This window comes from Cervus canadensis, chromosome 7 (assembly GCF_019320065.1).
Source record: "Cervus canadensis isolate Bull #8, Minnesota chromosome 7, ASM1932006v1, whole genome shotgun sequence".
Classification (NCBI taxonomy): Eukaryota; Metazoa; Chordata; class Mammalia; order Artiodactyla; family Cervidae; genus Cervus; species Cervus canadensis.
In genome coordinates, this window is record NC_057392.1 from 47,409,368 (window position 1) to 47,427,974 (window position 18,607).

Here is an 18,607-nt window from a genome sequence, read left to right on the forward strand (position 1 = left end):
AGCCAAAGGCAAGTTGATAGGCACAAATGGAAAGTGAAAAATATTTAAAACTGAATTGTCGAGAAAATACATAGCAGAATTTCTGAAATACAGTTTTAAGAGTACCTAAAGGAGAAGTTTGCAACCTTAATGGGTATATTAGAGAAGGTTAGAAAATGAGCGCCTCAATAATCAAGAGGTTAATAAAGGAACAACAGAATTAACCCAGGGAAATTTAAAGGGGAAAATGCAGAAATCAATAAAATAGAAAACAAAATACAAAAGCTAGTTCTCTGAAATAGCAAGTAAAATTGAAATCCTTTTACGAATTAGATTAAGAAAAAAAGGGACATAGCAGATAGAGCAGTGATTTTTAAAATAAGAGAATATTATGAACAACATTATGCCAATGAATTAGGAAATAGATGGTAGTTTCCTGGAAAAATATAATTTACCAAAATTGACTCAACTGTGAGTAGACTTATGACAATTGATAAAATTGACTTAACTACACAAATAAACAACCAGACCCAGATGACTTTACAGGTGATTTCTACCAAAAAGAAAGAAAGAAAAAAGAATAGGAAAAAAAAAGAAGACGAGAAACAGGTGGTCCTAAACTTATGCAGATTATTCCAGAAAAGGAACAATAGGGACAAATAACTCCTTCTGAGAACAAAGCAATAAATGAAAACTCAGCCTTACTCATGGTTAATCAAGATAAAAATGTTATACTAAACCAAAATTTAGAAATCCAATAACACGCACATATATATGCATTGCTTTTTAACTAGATTTATTCAGGAATGCGGGTATAATTTTATAACAAAATTTTTTCTATGTAATTTCAATAGTAGAATAAATTAAATATAAGAAACCATTTGATCCATTTGATCAGACACAGAAAAAACATTAATGTAAATCAGTATCCTTCCACAAAACAAAACTAAAAACATCCTTAATGTTCTAGGTAGAAAAAAAAGCTTCCTTAACCTAATGAAGTATATTTACTAAAAGCACAGAGTAAACAGTATTATAACTAATAATAAAACATTTCAAGTCAAAAACAAGGTAAGTATGCACTCTAACATTATTTCTATTCAGTGATATATGAGAAGTCCTAGCCATAGTAGTAAGACAAGAAAGAATATATTAAAATTTTTTTTAAATAAGAAAAAATTGTTATTGTATATTATATGATTATTTGCACAGAAAATCTAGGCAAACTGACAAATTTCAAAACCAACAGAAAAGTTCAAGGATTTTTCTGGATATAAAACCAAAATGCATATTTTAAAACTGTATTCCTAAAGATGAACAGCAAATAGTTTGGAAATGTAATTTTAAAAATATCCCATTCATGAGCGACTAAAAATATAAAATATGTTTAAGTATAGGTTTAACAAAAATGCAAAAGGTTTTATAAAGAAAATGATAAAGTTTATTGATGTGTAGGAAGACCCAGTGTTATAAAGATGCTAATTTTCTATACAATAATCAATAAATTCAATGTAATTCCAATCAAAATCCCACAGAATGTCTCCAACATTTTAATAAGGTGATTTTAAAATTCAAAACCAAAGAATCAGTAATAATCAAGACACTTTTTAAGTAGAACAGGTGGAAGTTTTGCCTACGAGATATCCAGACATAAGGTACAGTAACTAAGACTGTATGGTATGGGTGGGGGATAGACAGAATACACAACAAAGAGTCCGTACACAAACGTATATGGACACCATGACAGAAGTGAGGTCATGGTGACCAGTGAGGGAAAGGATGGACTAACCAATCAATAACCCTGGGACCTAAATATGATTAGATTCTAACCTTAGAGACAAAAATAGATGATAGATTCATTCAAGATTTAAGTAAGAGGAGCAAAGCTTTGCAACTTTCATGATAGCATATTTATAGGGGCTTCTCCTAATGACTTAAGGTCAGACTGCCTTGCAAAACTTAAGAAAGGGATGCCATGTACTTAGTGCTCCAGGGGGCGTCATTCACATAGGCCAGAGGGTGATTCAGTTTCAGTTCGGTTCAGTTCAGTCGATCAGTCGTGTCCGACTCTTTGCAACCCCATGAATCGCAGCACGCCAGGCCTCCCTCTCCATCACCAACTCCCGGAGTCTACTCAAAGTCCTGTCCGTCGAGTCGGTGATGCCATCCAGCCATCTCATCCTCTGTCGTCCCCTTCTCCTCCTGCCCCTGATCCCTCCCAGCATCAGGGTCTTTTCCAGTGAGTCAGCTCTTCGCATAAGGTGGCCAAACTATTGGAGTTTCAGCTTCAATATCAGTCCTTCCAATGAACACCCAGGACTGATTTCCTTTAGGATGGACTGGTTGGATCTCCTTGCAGTCCAAGGGACTCTCAAGAGTCTTCTCCAACACCACAGTTCAAAACCATCAATTCTTAAGCACTCAGCTTTCTTCACAGTTCAACTCTCACATCCGTACATGACCACTGAAAAAACCATAGCCTTGACTAGACGGATCTTTGTTGGCAAAGTAATGTCTCTGCTTTTTAATATGTGATCTAGGTTGGTCATAACTTTCCTTCCAAGGAGTAAGCGTCTTTTAATTTCATGGCTGCAATCACCATCTGCAGTGTTTTTGGAGCCGAAAAAAATAAAGTCCGACACTGTTTCCACTGTTTCCCCATCTATTTGCCAAGAAGTGATGGGACCAGATGCCATGATCTTAGTTTTCTGAATGTTGAGCTTTAAGTCAACTTTTTCACTCTCCTCTTTCACTTTCATCAAGAGGCTTTAGTGCCCTAAAGTTGTGGATCAGCAGGTTTTGATCAAAGAAGTGAAAAAATTATTAAAACATAAAATTGCAAACTATGAAGGTAAAAAGTGATAAATTTGACTATACTATAACTAGAAATGTCTGGACTTCTCTGGTGGTCCAGTGGTTGAGAATCCACCTGTTTGCAAGCATCACATCCAGATACAATAACATCCAGAGGAAGAAGAGCCAGCTCATCTCTTCTGCCTTTTTCTCTTTTTTTTTAATTGAGAAAGGAAACATTTCCTAGAAGTCCCTTGAGAGACTTTCCTTCAGATTTCATCGGTCTGAATTGAGTCACAGTTCTGTTCCTAAAGCTGTCCCTGCCAAAGAATGTGAGATAAACATAACTGGTTTTTAGTAAAGCATATGGCTTTGTGGAGGAAGGTGGATACCTCCCTGAAGTCTGGTCCTTTTAGGAAGAAGGAGGGGAATGGGTGTTAATTAGGCAATTGTCAGAATCTGTTCCATTCATAAAGCTTCACTCTGAGCCTGGTGAATTACCCCTGTACTCCTTTGCTCTGATTTTACCTTTACCTGGAATCCTTCCCAATGATACTTTACCTTTCTAGGTTCCTTCATACCAGGAATGTGTGAGTATGTTGGTCATTGGAAACTTCTGTCTCTCAATATGAGATTTAAAAACTGGTATTTTGGTTTAGGGTTAGAGTTTTCTGTTCCTACTTTTTTTGTTATTTCCAGAATGTTATGTACCTAGAATATACACGGTGGAGCCTTTTGAGTCTGGCATCTTGCACTTAGCATAATGCATTTAAGATTCATGCAGAACTTCCCTGGTGGTCCAGTGGTTAAGAATCCACCTGCCAATGCAGAGAACATGAATTTGATCCTTCAATCCCTGATCCAGGAAGATCCCACATGCCACAGAACAACTAACACTGTGCACCACGACTACTAAGCCCGCACTCTAGAGCCCAGGCCTCGCACCAGGAGAAGCCCCTGCAATGAGAAGCCTGCACATCAAATGAAGAGTTGCCCCCACTGGCTGCAACTAGAGAAAACGCGCGCGCAGCAATAAAGACCCAATGCAGCCAAAAATAAAGAAATAAATTTTAAAAAGAGTCACCCATATGTTGTCTATATCAGTATTTCATTCCTTTTTACTGCTAAATAGGATTCAGTTGTAAGGGTACAACTCATCAGTTGAAGGGTATTTGGGTTGTTTCCAGTTGTTATTATGAATAAAGCTACTACCAACTCATGTAGAAGTTTTTGTGGGAACATAAGTTTTCACTTCTCTTGGGAAATACTTGGGTGTAGAATTGCTGGGTCATATAGTGAAGGTATGTTTAACTTTATAAGAAATTGATAAACTGTCCAGATATTTTTAAAATTTCACTTCAGGGAAGATGTCTGGCAGTCATCCCCTCAACCAAATCATTAAAGTTAATTAATATTACTAAGAATGGGACAGAATAATATATTGTATTCGTTTTTCTTTTGACTGCACAGCATGTGAGACCTTAGTTCCCCGACTAGGGATGGAACCCATGCCTCTGGCAAGGGAAGTACAGTCTTAACCCCTGGACTGCTAGGGAAGTTCCTAATGTGATATGTTAAGAAATAAATGAGCATCACCTGTGACATATTCTTGGCAAAACTTAAACCTCCAGGCTTAATTTCCAGACTATAAGAAAGATCAAAAAATAAAGAATTCTATAAGGAAGCACTCAGGTAAATCCAGAATGTAAGCATTCACCATGCTAGTCTCTTCAAAAGAATCAGTGTCATGGGTGGGAACAGGCAAGAGGATTGTTCTAGATGAAAAGGGAACGAAAAGGAAACCACCAAAATCAATGCCTTCATTGGATGCTAGTTATAAAATAACAAAAAATAAAGTAGCTATAAAAAAATTTTTGCAAACTGAAAATTTTAATATGGACTCAATATGAGATGACATTTGGCAATTATTAATTTTCTTAAATAAGATAATGACATTGTAGTTATGAAAAAATGTTTTTATTTCACAGAGGTACATTCTAACATATTTTGGGGTAAACTATATGATGTCTGCAATTTACTTTTTAATGGTTCAGCAAATTTAAAAATATGAAACATAGCTATGATAAAATGTTAACAATTATTGAATATAAGTAGTAGTGTACAGCTGTTCTTTCAGATTTTGTGTTTGTTTAAAATGTATGAAATAGCTGGAAAAAATCTAATTATTGTATTTTTTATTTCTATAAGTTCTATTTGTATTTCAAATCTGATTAGGTATTTAAAAAATTTCTTGTTACTTGCAGGTGCTTTCAAACTTTCATTTTATTTCTTTAAACATGGTAGTCGCAGTTATTTTTAATCCTTGTCTGGTAAATTCAGTATCTGAAGACATTGCATGTTCGTTCACTGTTATTTATCCTGCTTCTTATACAGGATGCCTGAATCTCTCTGTGTGTGCTTCAGTTCAGTTCAGTTCAGTCGCTCAGTTGTATCCGACTCTTGGTGACCCCATGGACTGCAGCATGCCAGGCTTCCCTGTCCATCACTAGCTCCCGGAGTTTACCCAAACTTACGTCCATTGAGTCGGTGATGCCATCCAACCATCTCATCCCCTGTCATCCCCTTCTCCTCCTGCCTTCAATCTTTCCCAGCATCAGGGTCTTTTCACATGAATCAGCTCTTCGCATCAGGTGGCCGAGTATTGGAGTTTCAGCTTCAGCATCAGTCCTTCTAATGAACATCCAGGACTGATCTCTAGGATGGACTGGTTGGATCTCCTTGTAGTCCAAGGGACTCTCAAGAGTCTTCTCCAACACCACAGTTCAAAACCATCAATTCTTCAGCGCTCAGCTTTCTTTATAGTCCAACTCTAACATCTATACATGACTATTGGAAAAACCATAGCTTAAACTAGATGGACCTTTGCTGACAAAATAATGTCTTTGCTTTTTAATGTGCTGTCTAGGTTGGTCATAACTTTTCTTCCAAGGAGTAAGCGTCTTTTAATTCATGGCTGCAGTCACCATCTCTAGTGATTTTGGAGCCCAGAAAAATAAAGTCAGCCACTGTTTCCACTGTTTCCCCATCTATTTCCCATGAAGTGATGGGACCAGATGCCATGATCTTAGTTTTCTGAATGTTAAGCTTTAAGCCAACTTTTTCACTTCCATCAAGAGGATTTTTAGTTCCTCTTCACTTTCTGCCATAAGGGTGGTGTCATCTGCATATCTGAGGTTATTGATATTTCTCCTGGAAATCTTGATTCCAGCCTGTGCTTCATCCAGCCCAGCATTTCTCATGATGAACTCTGCATATAAGTTAAATAAGCAGAGTGACAATATACAGCCTTGACCTATTCCTTTTCCTATTTGGAACCAGTGTATTGTTCCATGTCCAGTTCCAACTGTTGCTTCCTGACCTGCATACAGGTTTCTCAAGAGGCAGGTCAGGTGGTCTGGTATTCCCATCTCTTTCAGAATTTTGCACAGTTCATTGTGATCCACACAGTCAAAGGCTTTGGTATAGTCAATAAAGCAGAAGTAGATGTTTTTCTAGAATTCTCTTGCCTTTTCGATGATCCAGCAGATGTTGGCAATTTGATCTCTGGTTCCTCTGCCTTTTCTAAAACCAGCTTTAAGTTCATGGTTCTGGAAGTTCATGGTTCACGTATTGCTGAAGCCTGGCTTGGAGGATTTTGAGCATTACTTTACTAGCATGTGAGATGAGTGCAATCGTGTGGTAGTTTGAGCATTCTTTGGCATTGCCTTTCTTTGGGGTTGGAATGAAAACTGACCTTTTCCAGTCCTGTGGCCACTGCTGAGTTTTCCAAATTTGCTGGCATATTGAGTGCAGCACTTTGCTTAGTTTATTTATTTTTTTTACCCTGAGGTGCTTATTTTTTGCAAAATGACTTTTAAAAATTCTTCAAAATTTAAGATTGAAGTTACATTTCTCTAGAGATTTATTTTGATCCTGTCAACCATCTAAAGGCACTGCTATTTAAAAATTAATAAATAGAAATCTCAGTTGAGTAAGAGTCTGGAAACCAAAAGGGGGAGCACTCATGTCCCATGCCATAGCAGATTCCAACAGGAAGAAGAAGAACTTCTTTCATGGTGAGGACTCAACCAATGAGAAGCCATGGGCTCTTCAATTACTCTAGCCCCCCCAACTTCCTTTTCCTCTCTATAAAAGCTGTTCCTTCCCGTGCTGTGTGGGAACTTGCACATGGCTCATCACATTTGTAGGCCCCCAATTGCAAAAACCCATCTTTGCTGGAGAAATACCTGGCAGTTTGTTTGCTTTAGGCCAGCACTACCAACTACAGCAGGACCAATTTGAATTAAGCTCATGAGACTTTCTGAACCAATGAACTGGGGTTGCTAATCAACTAGTGAGAGCAGGTCTGGGACTACAGCTTCTCAGAAAGAGCCCTCACCCCTCATTATGCATGCATCTCCATGGTGACAGAGGGTGGAAGGGTTATTTACTTCTGGTTCTCTGTCATTAGAGGGGTCAAATGCATGGGGGGTGTTTTATACTGTATTCTTTTTTATGAGCTAAATTGTGTTACTCTCAGATTTGCATGTGAAGGTCTAATATCTAGCACCTTAGAATGTGACTGTAATTGGAGACAGGGACTTGAAAGAGATGGTTAGTTAAAACTGGGTCCTTAGGGTGATTGTAAAACATTCTGACTGGTGTTTTCCTTTTTTTTTTTTTTTAATACACAGAACAATTTACCATCTTACCCTTGCCCATGCTGCGTGACATGCAGGATCCCATTTTCCCGACCAGGGCCTGAATCCAGGCCCTGTCAGTGAAAGCACCGAGTCCTAGCCAGTGGACTTCCAGGGAATTCCCTGACTGGTGTCTTCATTAAGAGGAAATGTGGACACAAAAGAAGACACCAGGGGTGTGCATGCACAGATGAAAGACCAAGTGAAGACACAGAGAAAATATAGCCATCTGTAAGCCAAGGAGAGAGGCCTCAGAGTTAAACTAAACCTGTGGACACCTTGATCTTGGACTTGTTGCCTCCAAAACTGTGAAGAAAATACAGTTCTGTTGTTCAAGCTGCCTTGTTTGTGGTACTTGGTAATGGCAGCCCTACCAGTACCACTACCCACATTGCATGACCCTGGCTTTTTTCTTTACTCCAGACCCCAAGGGGCTGTGAAAATGGCAGCTCATGTTTGCTGGATCTGTCATACATCCTCAAAGAGAAGAGATTTCTGTGCTCCCTTTCTGTTTCTGAGATTCCACATTGACTTTGGCCCAATGGTTTCTTATTATCTTGTCTTCTCTTTAATGGTTTTAAGAAGTTTTGTTTGTTTTAAAATAGTATCCAGCATTTTTAGTTGTTTTCTGTGGGTCAGTGTACCTGAACACCTCCCTCCACAGCTTCAGCTTTGCTGGAGCTGAAGTTCCATTTAGGGGAAAGAGTTAATGTACTAAAAATGTCAGCAGTCCCAATAATGGAAGTCCTCAAGAAGAAAATGGGGAGAGAGAGGGAGGCAAGTGGACTAAGAGGGAGGGGAGAGAGTGGGAGAGAGGGAGAAGGAAAGAGAAATAGAAGAAAAGGCAAGAAATAATGGATCTATTCTGAGACAAAAAAGATGGAAAAGTGAAGGACAACCTCAAGTCTTCAAGTCTGGGAAGAGAAAGAATGGTGATTTCTATTAAGAAGTATAGAATAGAAGTGCATTTTTTATAACGACCATGAGTACTGTTCTGAGTGGTAGTAAGACTTCATAGGGTAAGACGGGAATAACATTTTCAGTCAAATGAGAGTTACCATATGGTAAGTATAAATCTTAGTGTACAAACTCATGTCACAAGAAATGCAATTTTATATTTTCCATAACTCAATTTATTTTTTATTATTTCCAGACCAAGGAATATTTATGTGGCCTGGGGGTTGAGTAGCCATCATTTAATCTTCCAAACCTATTGCCCATAGCCTGAGGCTGTTAGTGGTTTTTTACCACCCTGACATCTAGGTTTTAAAATTCAAAAGACAAGAATTGACTACTTTCTTTTTCCTGTTTTCTACTTTGTTATTGGCACTATAGTTAGTAATGGCTATCAATAACAGAAAGCTTGAATATCACTGGCTTAATAAAGAGTTGTTTCTCTTACATACCAAGATGTCCAGGGGTAAGCAGACTGGTCCTGGTTCAGTGAAGTCAGGGCTGATGACTCTTAGCTTTTGCTTAAATAGATTCTCTTTGTGAAATTAGGAATAGTCTATTTTTATCACAAAGTAGCAATAGCAGGGGGTGGGGAGAGAAATGTTTGCACTTTACTAAACTCTTAGCAGAAATATTAAGGTCCTAAATAATTCCAGCCAGGGGCTGGACAGTGCTATAGAGACTAGCTTCATCCTTCAAAACTCGTTTTCTTACACATATCCAGGTCACCAGTTTTACAGCAGATTAAGAGATACACCAGTTTTGGAAGGGTTTTGAGTGCCTCTCTGCTCTGGAAACTGGGGTTAGTGCCATTGAAATAGCTATTCTTTACCTAAAAAGAGGTTCAGGACATCCTGGGAGAAGGGAACTATAATAACTGTAATAGTTTCCTAGGGCTGCTGCAGCAAATAACCGTAAACTGGGTGGCTTAAAACAACAGAAATTTATTCTCTCACAGTTTTGGAGACTGGAAGTTCAAGATGTCAGCAGGACCATGCTCTCTTGAAGGTTCTAGGGCAGAATTTACTCCTTGCCTATCTCTTAGTTTCTGGCTTCACCAGCAATCTGTGGCATTCCTTGATTTAGAGCTATATAACACTAATGTCTGCCTCTGCCAGCAAATGACAGTCTTCCTATGTGTCTCTTCATTTTCTTATGGCTGTCTTCTTGTAAAGAAACCAGTGACATTGGATTAGGGATTTGAAATAATCCAGTATGACCTCATCTTAACTAATTATGTCTGCAATGACCCTATTTCCAAATAAGGTCACATTTTGAGGTACTGGGGGTTTAGGACTTCAGCATATAAGTATTTTGGGAGGCCGCATAATTCAATCAATAACAAGGACCTCACTCATCGCTGATTTAGAAAATTTAATCATAAACACAAACTCCATCACCCTCTTTTATTAATCACCCTATGTCTGTCTAGGGAATTTAATCATTCTCTAGGATTCTTTAATGCTTGGTCTCATCACTGTCCAGTGGTACTTCTGAAATCAACAAACACTTCTGAGAGGTCACACCACCTCTACATCAAATTTCCAACCAGATCATGGTTTTTGTCTCAGGATGGCTCAGTTCTAGTCCTACTCTAGGGTTAATACTCAGTCTTCAAGCAGATACGGTTTACCCCAGAATTGTAAGACATCCTGGATGAGCCCCACAAATAGCTGATACTAATCTTGAACAAGAAGTAGTTGTAGAATAGCCTTGTGTGTGTACTGCATGCATGCTCAGTCACTCAGTTTTGTCCGACTCTTTGCTACCCTGTGGCCTGTAGCCCTCCAGGCTTCTCTGTCCATGGGATTCTCCAGGCAAGAATACTAGAGTGGATTACCATTTGCTACTCTAGGAGATCTTCCTGACACAGGGACTGAACATGCATCTCCTGTTTTTTTTGTATTGGCAGACAGATTCTTTACCACTATGCCACCTGGGAAACCCATGAATTGCCTTAGTTTTCTATAATTCAATTTAATTTCTACTGAGCCCTTGTCATCTGGGATGGCAAGTTTCAGTTAAGTTGGTTTCCTATTGCCTTACCCGAATTGTTCGTAAGTTCTAGGGTGTCTTGATTGGTTCCCTTGGGGGATATACGTGGTCCTTGGTTGTCATCCATTTCATACAGCATCTTTGAGATATTGGCACAGTCCATGTGCTCTTCAGTGGCCCCCAAGCACCATGTGGTTCTCCCTCATTCCCATCTGCAGGATTCCTTTGAGTCTGAAAGCTCTTAGGGCCACATGTCTGTGTCACTCTTGAGCAAACAAGAAATGCCCTACCGCTTCTATTCCACAAGGGGCCAAAACAACATGTTTCTGAGACAAGCATGTACATGGACAAAGTTTCCCTCTCTAGAGGCATACTGTGCCTGAACATGTCACACTTCTCCTCCCTTTTGCCAGCCCAGACAGTCTTTATTTGGGCTGAGGTCAGGGAATCTTAGCTTAATCATGTAGGGGAAGAAAAAACCTTTCCCCCTATCCTTAAGTTCAGTCATTGAGGTCATGCAAATTAAACTCACAAAGACAGGTTAACAGAAGAAAAAATGTTTCTTTTTCACATGCAGTGCACATACATGTAGGAAAACTCAGTGATGAGTAACTCAGAGGAGGAGTAGTTAGAATTGGGAGCTTAGATAGCATCCAGGTAAGTAAACATGGGGGTGGGGAAAGGGAATTATAGCAAGATAAATGACTTTTTGGAAAGATTTTTAAAGTTGGGGGTTTTAGGAGAATAAACAGGATATAAGAAAGTCATAATAATCTTTATTACATTTATATAGGTATGAGTGTTCCTGTCCCCTTCAGGGCCATAAAATTGCCCTGGAGAAGGAATTTGGGGTAGATTTTATTCTCATTTTCCCTTTCACGAATAGATCTGCCCTGAAGAGTAACTTATGGCAGCCTTATTTCCAAAATATTATTGCTTTGAGTCACATAAGGAGGCTTTGAGAAATCTATTTTTCTGCATCTGTTAAATCTCAAATGTTTTCAGCTTAAAATAATCTTTATACCAAATAGCATATTTTGGGGTGGCAAATTCTGATTCCTTCACTCAACATCAGGTATTTTTACAAATGTATTCTTCTTGTGTTGAGTTCTCTCTGGGGAGTAGATTTTGAGACTCTGTAGAACTTCTTTTTCCTCTGCTTTTTCCTAGCTGAATCATTCCCGAAAGAATGAATGTCCAATAGCCCATCTGACTATGGGCTTATTTTCATTATTTGGAAAGGACCAAATAATGCAAGGACCAGGTAAAACATTGGTTAATATTCCAAAAACCTATCCTGACACACATTTGCCATGTCATTTCATCTCAACAACTCTTAAGAAGGTCTTTTTGTTTCTCTTTTGCAGTTGAAGAAACAGCGGTTAAGATTGAAGCAAAATTCAAATCCACATCTATCTGATTCTAGAATATTCTCCATTTTTCCCCCTCCTGCTCACTTCAGAACACACTCTAATATGATTTCTGCTCACAATGCACCAGTCCACTTTTACTGAGGTCCCCCAATACCTCAACGCTAATTCCTATAGACATGTATCAGTCTTTATCTCAATTGACTTTTCAATAGAATTTGGCATTTCCTTATTACACCTTCTTAAAACAGTCTCACTCTTGACTTCCTGGGGCCACAACTGCTGATTTTTGTCCTATCTTCCTGATCCTCCCCTCTTCTGCAGCTTATTCCTCTCTATCAGCCATTCACTGTGTCCTAAGACTTGCCCAGGGCCACCTCTCTTTCTTACCATACCCTCAGTTCTAATAATCAGAAATAGATAAGATTTACAAATTTCAGGTGTTAAATAAGTACATTTAATCCTTATATAATTTATATTTGACAAGGCAGCACATTTTGCTTGAAAGAACATGGCCTTTAGACTCTAATCTGGATACAAATCCTGGCCTTTTCCACTTACTGTCAAAATACCCTTGGGCAGTGACACCTGCCGTGATCTCTTCTTCTATAAAATGGGAAGTTTCTAAAACTGTGTGGAATGTGAAATGGGAGACTAAAATGGGAACTGTCTAAAAATGTGTCTAAAACTGCATACAAGTCCTTCCTTTTTTCTTATAAATCAGATCCTAGCTTACTTCCTTTCTGAACAGAATAGAACAGTGAGTAGTCTGAGTTCAGTCTCCAGAGTCAAATAGTTCTGTGTTTAAATCCTGACTTGGCCTCATTCTTGCTTGGGCAAATCCGAGTTTTGGTTTCCTTCACCTGTAAAATAGGCACAGTAATAGTGTCTCCTTAGCAGAAATGGTGAAGGATTAAATGAGAAATTCAGCACTCAGTGCCCTTGCCTAGTCCATAATTAGTTTTCACTAAATGTTAACTCTTGGGAACATGATCATCTCACACCTTTATGCAGTCATATTTCAATTTTAATTAGTTGAAGCTCTCCAGTTTTCCCCAAGCAAGGCATAATTTAGAATGAAATTGAATAGCTTGAGGTTCTTGGCACATATTTTACCAAGGCTAGTATCAGAATGGGCATCATTGGTGGCTCATTGGTAAAGAACCTGCCTGCCAATGCAGTAGATTCGGGTTTGACCCCTGGGTCACAAAGATCTGGAGAAGGAAATGGCAACCCACTCCATAATCTTGCCTAGAAAACCCCATGGACAGAGGAGTCTGGTGGGCTATAGATCATGAGGTTGCGTAAGAGTCAAACAAGACCTAGTGACTAAACAACAACAATAATAATATCAGAATAAACTAGAATCCTGCGTGTGATTCATAACAGTATCTTAATCCCAAACCCAGACATTTGATGCCTGCAATTGGGATTTTAACAATATGTGGTGAGGGACTTCCCTGGTGTTCCAGGGGCTAAGACTGCATACTCCCAATGCAGGGGGCCTGGGTTCAATCCCTAGCCAGGGAGCTAGACCCCACATGCTGCAGTGAAGAGCTCATATGCTAAAGAGCATATAAAGAGCTCATAACTAAAGAACTCGCATGTCACAACGAAGTCTGTAATTCCCTCATGCTGCAACTAAGACCAGGTGCAGCCAAACAAATACTTTAAAAAATATACATAATGTTAAGTTGATTTATTTTCTTTAGAAAGGAGGCAGAGAAATTTAGTAATTTTTAAATTTAATTAACATTCTTATATTTATATCAAAATGTATGTGATATTAATAGTGCAGTCTTTGGCTAATGTCCAAGTTATAAAACACAAAAGACCACGCAGTCTCTTTCTTCCTTGATACTGCTCCTGCAGGCCCCTCAGCTACAGCCCTGTTACCATAGTAAGCACTGCTGGACATTTATGAGAGCCCAGGGATGCACAAATGCAAGAGGTGTTTAGAAAAGCTGAAATTCTGGAGAAAGTGGCTTGAGAGGGAAAGCAGATACTGGTAGCATCCCAGGCAAGGTCATTTTTCAACACATTTCCAGAAATGGTCTGAATTTTAACTTTTCTTCAAATGCCTGTCACTGAAATTAATAAATAATATTTTGAATACAGTAGGTAGTTACATAACAGTGCATAGGGATAGGTGTCTTTTTCTCCTAACTACTGACTGAAAATAGCTAAAATGAGAGTTAATAGAGTAAAGGAAATAGGTGGTGCTACTGGTAAAGAACCTGACTGCCGATATAAGAGATGCAGGTTCGATCCCTGGGTCGGGAAGATCCCCTGGAGAAGGCAATGGCAACCCACTCCAATCTTTACCTGGAGAATCCCATGGACAGAGGAGCCTGGCAGGCTACGGTCCATAGGGTTGCAAAGAGTCAGACACGACCGAAGCGACTTAGCAGGCAAAGGAAACAAATGACAGTCTCCAAACTTAAAGACTGTCATTTCCTAAGATCTGCAGGCAGGAAGAAGAAATAGAGAAGCACCCGTGCAGCTGAGGTTCAGTTCTCTTAGTACTTTCAGATTACAAACTTTAAAAAATTTACCTTTTCCTAAGGTCTATTTAAATCTAAAAAAGACTATATATAACTAAATCACTTTGCTATACACCTGAAACTAACACAACATTGTAAATCAACTATACTCCAACTAAAAATTATATATATATATGTACACACACACACATATACACATCTTTATTTAGAACAAATATTTGAAGCTAGTCTAACAACTTGAGCAAGCCATGAATGATTTTTCCTCCTCTGTTAACTAATTTTCTCTGTGATTCAGGGGTCTCCTGAGTCGCGGGGAGCATGTAGGTGGGCTCCCTTGTGTCATGGGAAATATGCAAAAGATCATCCAGAGAGCCATGGGAACCAGCGGGCACGGGTCCATTTTGTGGGCTAATTTTTAAAAAATCTACTGAGGTGTAATTTACATGCAATAATAGTGCATCCATTTTAGGAGTACTGTTTAATGAGTTTTCAAGATATTTGAACATTTACATGACTTTTAATATCTGGTATGTTTCCTAGTATAGCTAACAGTACCAGTCAGCGGCCTGGCAAGAAATAGATGGCCAGTTACACTGGATAATTTGAGAAGAGGGATTGTTTACCAAGGCGTGGGCGTGGTGTAGGGAAGGCACAAGATGGTTCCGTGTAGCAAGGCCAGACAGCTGTTCCCACTCCATTTGCTCGGCAGAAAGGAGGAAGCAGCCACCAGAACCCAGGAAGAGGCTCTGGTGTGAGGGAGACGGTGTGAAGGGTGTGCCCTCACAGGAACTATGACTTTCAGTTGAGAGGCATAGCCCGCCAAAACATGCCATAGGACCCCTATTAATTAACCTGATGAATAATAACATAACCCTAGTGTCTTGATATGACACACCTATATTATCTCAGCCAGGAGCTTGGGCATGGCTGTGTTTTCTGCTAGGGTCTCACCAGGCTGCAGTCAGTGTGTTGGCCAGGGCTCATCTCGTTTGGAGGCTCCACTGGGAGAAGTATCCACTCCGCTGCTTGCATGGTTGTTGGCAGCTTTCCATCCCTTGCAGTTGTGGTACAGAGAACTTGAGATTTTTTGCTGACTCTTGGAAGGAGGGTGCCCTCAGCTTCTGGAGCCCATTCACAGTTCCCTGCCACGTGAGGCGTGGCCTCAAACACTTTTTTTAACCAGAATAATCAATCTGGGAAGTCAAAAAGGTACAAAGGGGAACAATGAGAAGTACTAAGGGGTCTCAGAAGTAGCAGATCCCAGAAAAACATCAGCAAGTGTTCATCTGTAGAAGGTGAGGGCCCACTCTGAGTTGGAAGCCTCATGAGTGGATCCCAGAACAAATAGAGAAGGGCAAAGGCAAGAGCGTTGGAGAGGGTGGCAGGGGGAGGTGGAAAGGTCAAAAAATTACATAGGCTCAGTGGTGGCAGATTTAAGAGAGGGAATCCCTTTAGAAAGCAGAGGCAGTATTTCTTGGGAGCAGCTGCTGGTGAGCAAGGAAAGGAAGGACATGAAAGGGGTAAGAGACTACCAGAAACAGAATGAGATTCTAGAGTTGATAGGGAAAAATAAGAGTAGCTGGAATATTGTGAGAGAAAAAAAGAGCCATGGGAGGTGCCTTACTCTATCATAAAACTTCAGTGACTAAAATAATGTGCTATCAAGGCCTGAGTGGATAGCATGCCTGTGAAACTAAACAGGAAATCTGGATATAGATTCTAATGTGTATGGAAACTTAGCTTATAAGTAGGTTCTCAGATTAGTGGCAATAATGGTTTTGTTTTTTTTTTAATAATGGGTTTTTAAAATATGGTGTTGGGGAGATTGAATAGACAGTGAAAAAAAATAGTGAAGTTGGACAATACTCCCTACACCAGGTTAAACATCTAATGAGTCAAATATTGAAATGTAAAAAAATAAAACCGTATAAAATATACATGTATTAATGGGGAAAGGTAACATTTTTATAGGGTGAAGAAAATTCTTTCAACAACAAAAAAATCAATCCACTTTTTCAAATGTCTGAAAAATTAAACTATCTGAAAGTCAAAAACTTTAGCATGGCAAAAAAAAAAAAAGCCTTGTAATTAAAGTCAAATGATAAATGGCAAACTGGTGTCAAAATACAAGACCTGGGGATTCTCTGGCAGTCCGGTGGTTAGTACATACCGGTGTCACGGTGGTCAGGTGATTAGCATTGCTCGAAGCAAATAGGGAAGTGTGATGGTGATGTCTGTGCAGGAAGTGTTTACTGGCCTGAGACCACTGATGATTAGCTGACTTTCAAAGCATGAGGCTGTCACTGATTGGTTGGTTTTCAGATATGTATTCAATGAACCAAGTTGTCATTGATTGATTAGACAGGTTTATAACCGGTTCTGGTGGTTACTTATTACCATGACTATCAAACAATCAATCTTTTCCTACCTGTGCAGGAGGACTCATTTCTATAGAGAAATTTTTTGTAACTAATTACTAAGAAAAGGTCAATCTTCTTAATTACATTAAGAGCCCATAGGAATGGAGAAGAAAGTCTAACAACCAATAGAAAAATAAGCAAAAAATGCAAACAGAAAATAAATACAAATGGTCTTGGAACACTGAAGAAAAAAACCCCTCCCTCTTGCCTCCTTGCAGCCGAGAAAGCAACATAGGTCACCAGCAGCTCTACTGGAGCCATCTGAGAAAATTCGTCCAGGGTTCTCGCTCTTGCCGGGTCTGCTCAAACCGGCACCATCTGATCCGGAAATACAGCCTCAATATGTGCTGCCAGTGTTTCCACCAGTATGTGAAGGACATTGGCTTCATTAAGTTGGACTAAGTGAACTTCCTTAAATGGATCATCCAGCACATCTACCTTAACAATACTAGCTCTTTGTATATAAAATAGAAGTTTTAAAAACTTAAAAAAAAAACCTCAATCTCACTTAAAATAAATGTTTTCTGTAAAGTAATTAGCCTCCAACTAATAAAAATAAATGAAAAAAAAAGAAATGTTTCCTGTAGCAACTGCTGTCAAGACTCTGGAGAAAAACACAACCACATTCCGTAAAATTAAACTGTCAAAATAACTTTTGACATTTAGAGACAATTTAATGCAGAAGCCACTAAATTTAATTTTTTTTAATTTATTTTTTAAAATGTTAGTAAGTGTAGCTGATTTATAATGTGGTGTTGGATTCAGGTGTACAGAACAGTTATATATTTTTAATATATATTATATATATACTTTTTCAAGTTCTTTTCCCATATAGTGTATTATAAAATATTGAGTGGAGTTCCCTGTGCTATATAGTAGGTCCTTGTTGCCTGTCTGTTTCATATATAGTAGTGTGTATGTGTTAACCCCAGCCTCTAATTTATCCTTCTGCCCAAGAAGCCACTAAATTTGGAATAAATGTTTCAGTATAAAATACGTAATGCATGAATTATTTTTTTAAGCCAAAAGAGGCATGATTGTGTTTCAGCTCCCATGGTAGCTTTTGCTATTATGCAAAATTAAAATGACCACTTCTTCCCAACCAGAGACCTGAGTCTTAGGTCACTAGACCTCTTCTCTACTTTTTGGTGTGTGACCTACTATCAGCACCAAAAAAAAAAAAAAGAAACTTCTAAAAATAAACTAGTTAAATTCATGTTATTTTTAGCTTTATACAAGTAAAAGCTTTAAATGTACGTTTCTAAGCATTTTCCAATAGAATCAAGTACATTTTTTGTTTACAACGTGCTTTTCCAAGCAGAATCGTTTTTGAGATCTTGAGATTTTTGAACACTGTTTTCAAGTCAGTGAACTTAGAATGCAGTTGCATAAACTATAGCACATCAAGCTCTTTGGAAGTAGATTCTCTCACATTAAAAGCAAATTGATTTAATATTATTTTAGTGCCTCTTGCTAAGATTATTACACAATTCTTGTCATCTAATTTTTTTTTGCAGTCTAGAATTACTCTGGAGAGTTACTTCATTATGATCTATTTCGATTACTAAAATGCCCTCCTTTAAATCTTATCCTGGTGTTCTATTATTTCTAGGATATCCTCCTAAGAGCTATAGAAATTTAGTGATGATGTCTGATGGCCTTAATTTTCTGTAGAGGAAATTTCAGAGAGGGGTTCTTGGTATTCCTGTGGGTGAAGAATCAGAAAGCTTGTAGGGACTCAGGACAGTGGTGGCTTCAGGTGATTGTTAGTCTGTGTATAACAGACTTGAGAAACCTTACTCTCTAATCATCAGTTCTGGTTGAGATAAGGACACTCAAGTATAATCAGAGCAATAGGTACTGAACAACCGGCAGGGCTTTCTACAGGTGCT

At 38.7% G+C, this 18,607-nt stretch overlaps 1 protein-coding gene across 1 annotated transcript; it reads left to right on the plus strand.

Annotated features, from left to right (window-relative positions):
• The first annotated feature begins 16,827 nt into the window (after positions 1–16,827).
• LOC122445289 (40S ribosomal protein S29-like) lies at positions 16,828–17,376 on the plus strand. The gene has a single exon (XM_043474324.1). It carries the CDS (start codon positions 16,860–16,862, stop codon positions 17,115–17,117), a length of 258 nt encoding a protein of 85 aa, XP_043330259.1. The 5' UTR covers positions 16,828–16,859; the 3' UTR covers positions 17,118–17,376.
• The last annotated feature ends 1,231 nt before the right edge of the window (positions 17,377–18,607 follow it).

What these genes read in the sequence shown, in the direction of transcription:
- LOC122445289 (XM_043474324.1), top strand. Translation starts at nt 16,860, where the DNA reads ATGCAAACAGAAAATAAATACAAATGGTCTTGGAACACTGAAGAAAAA.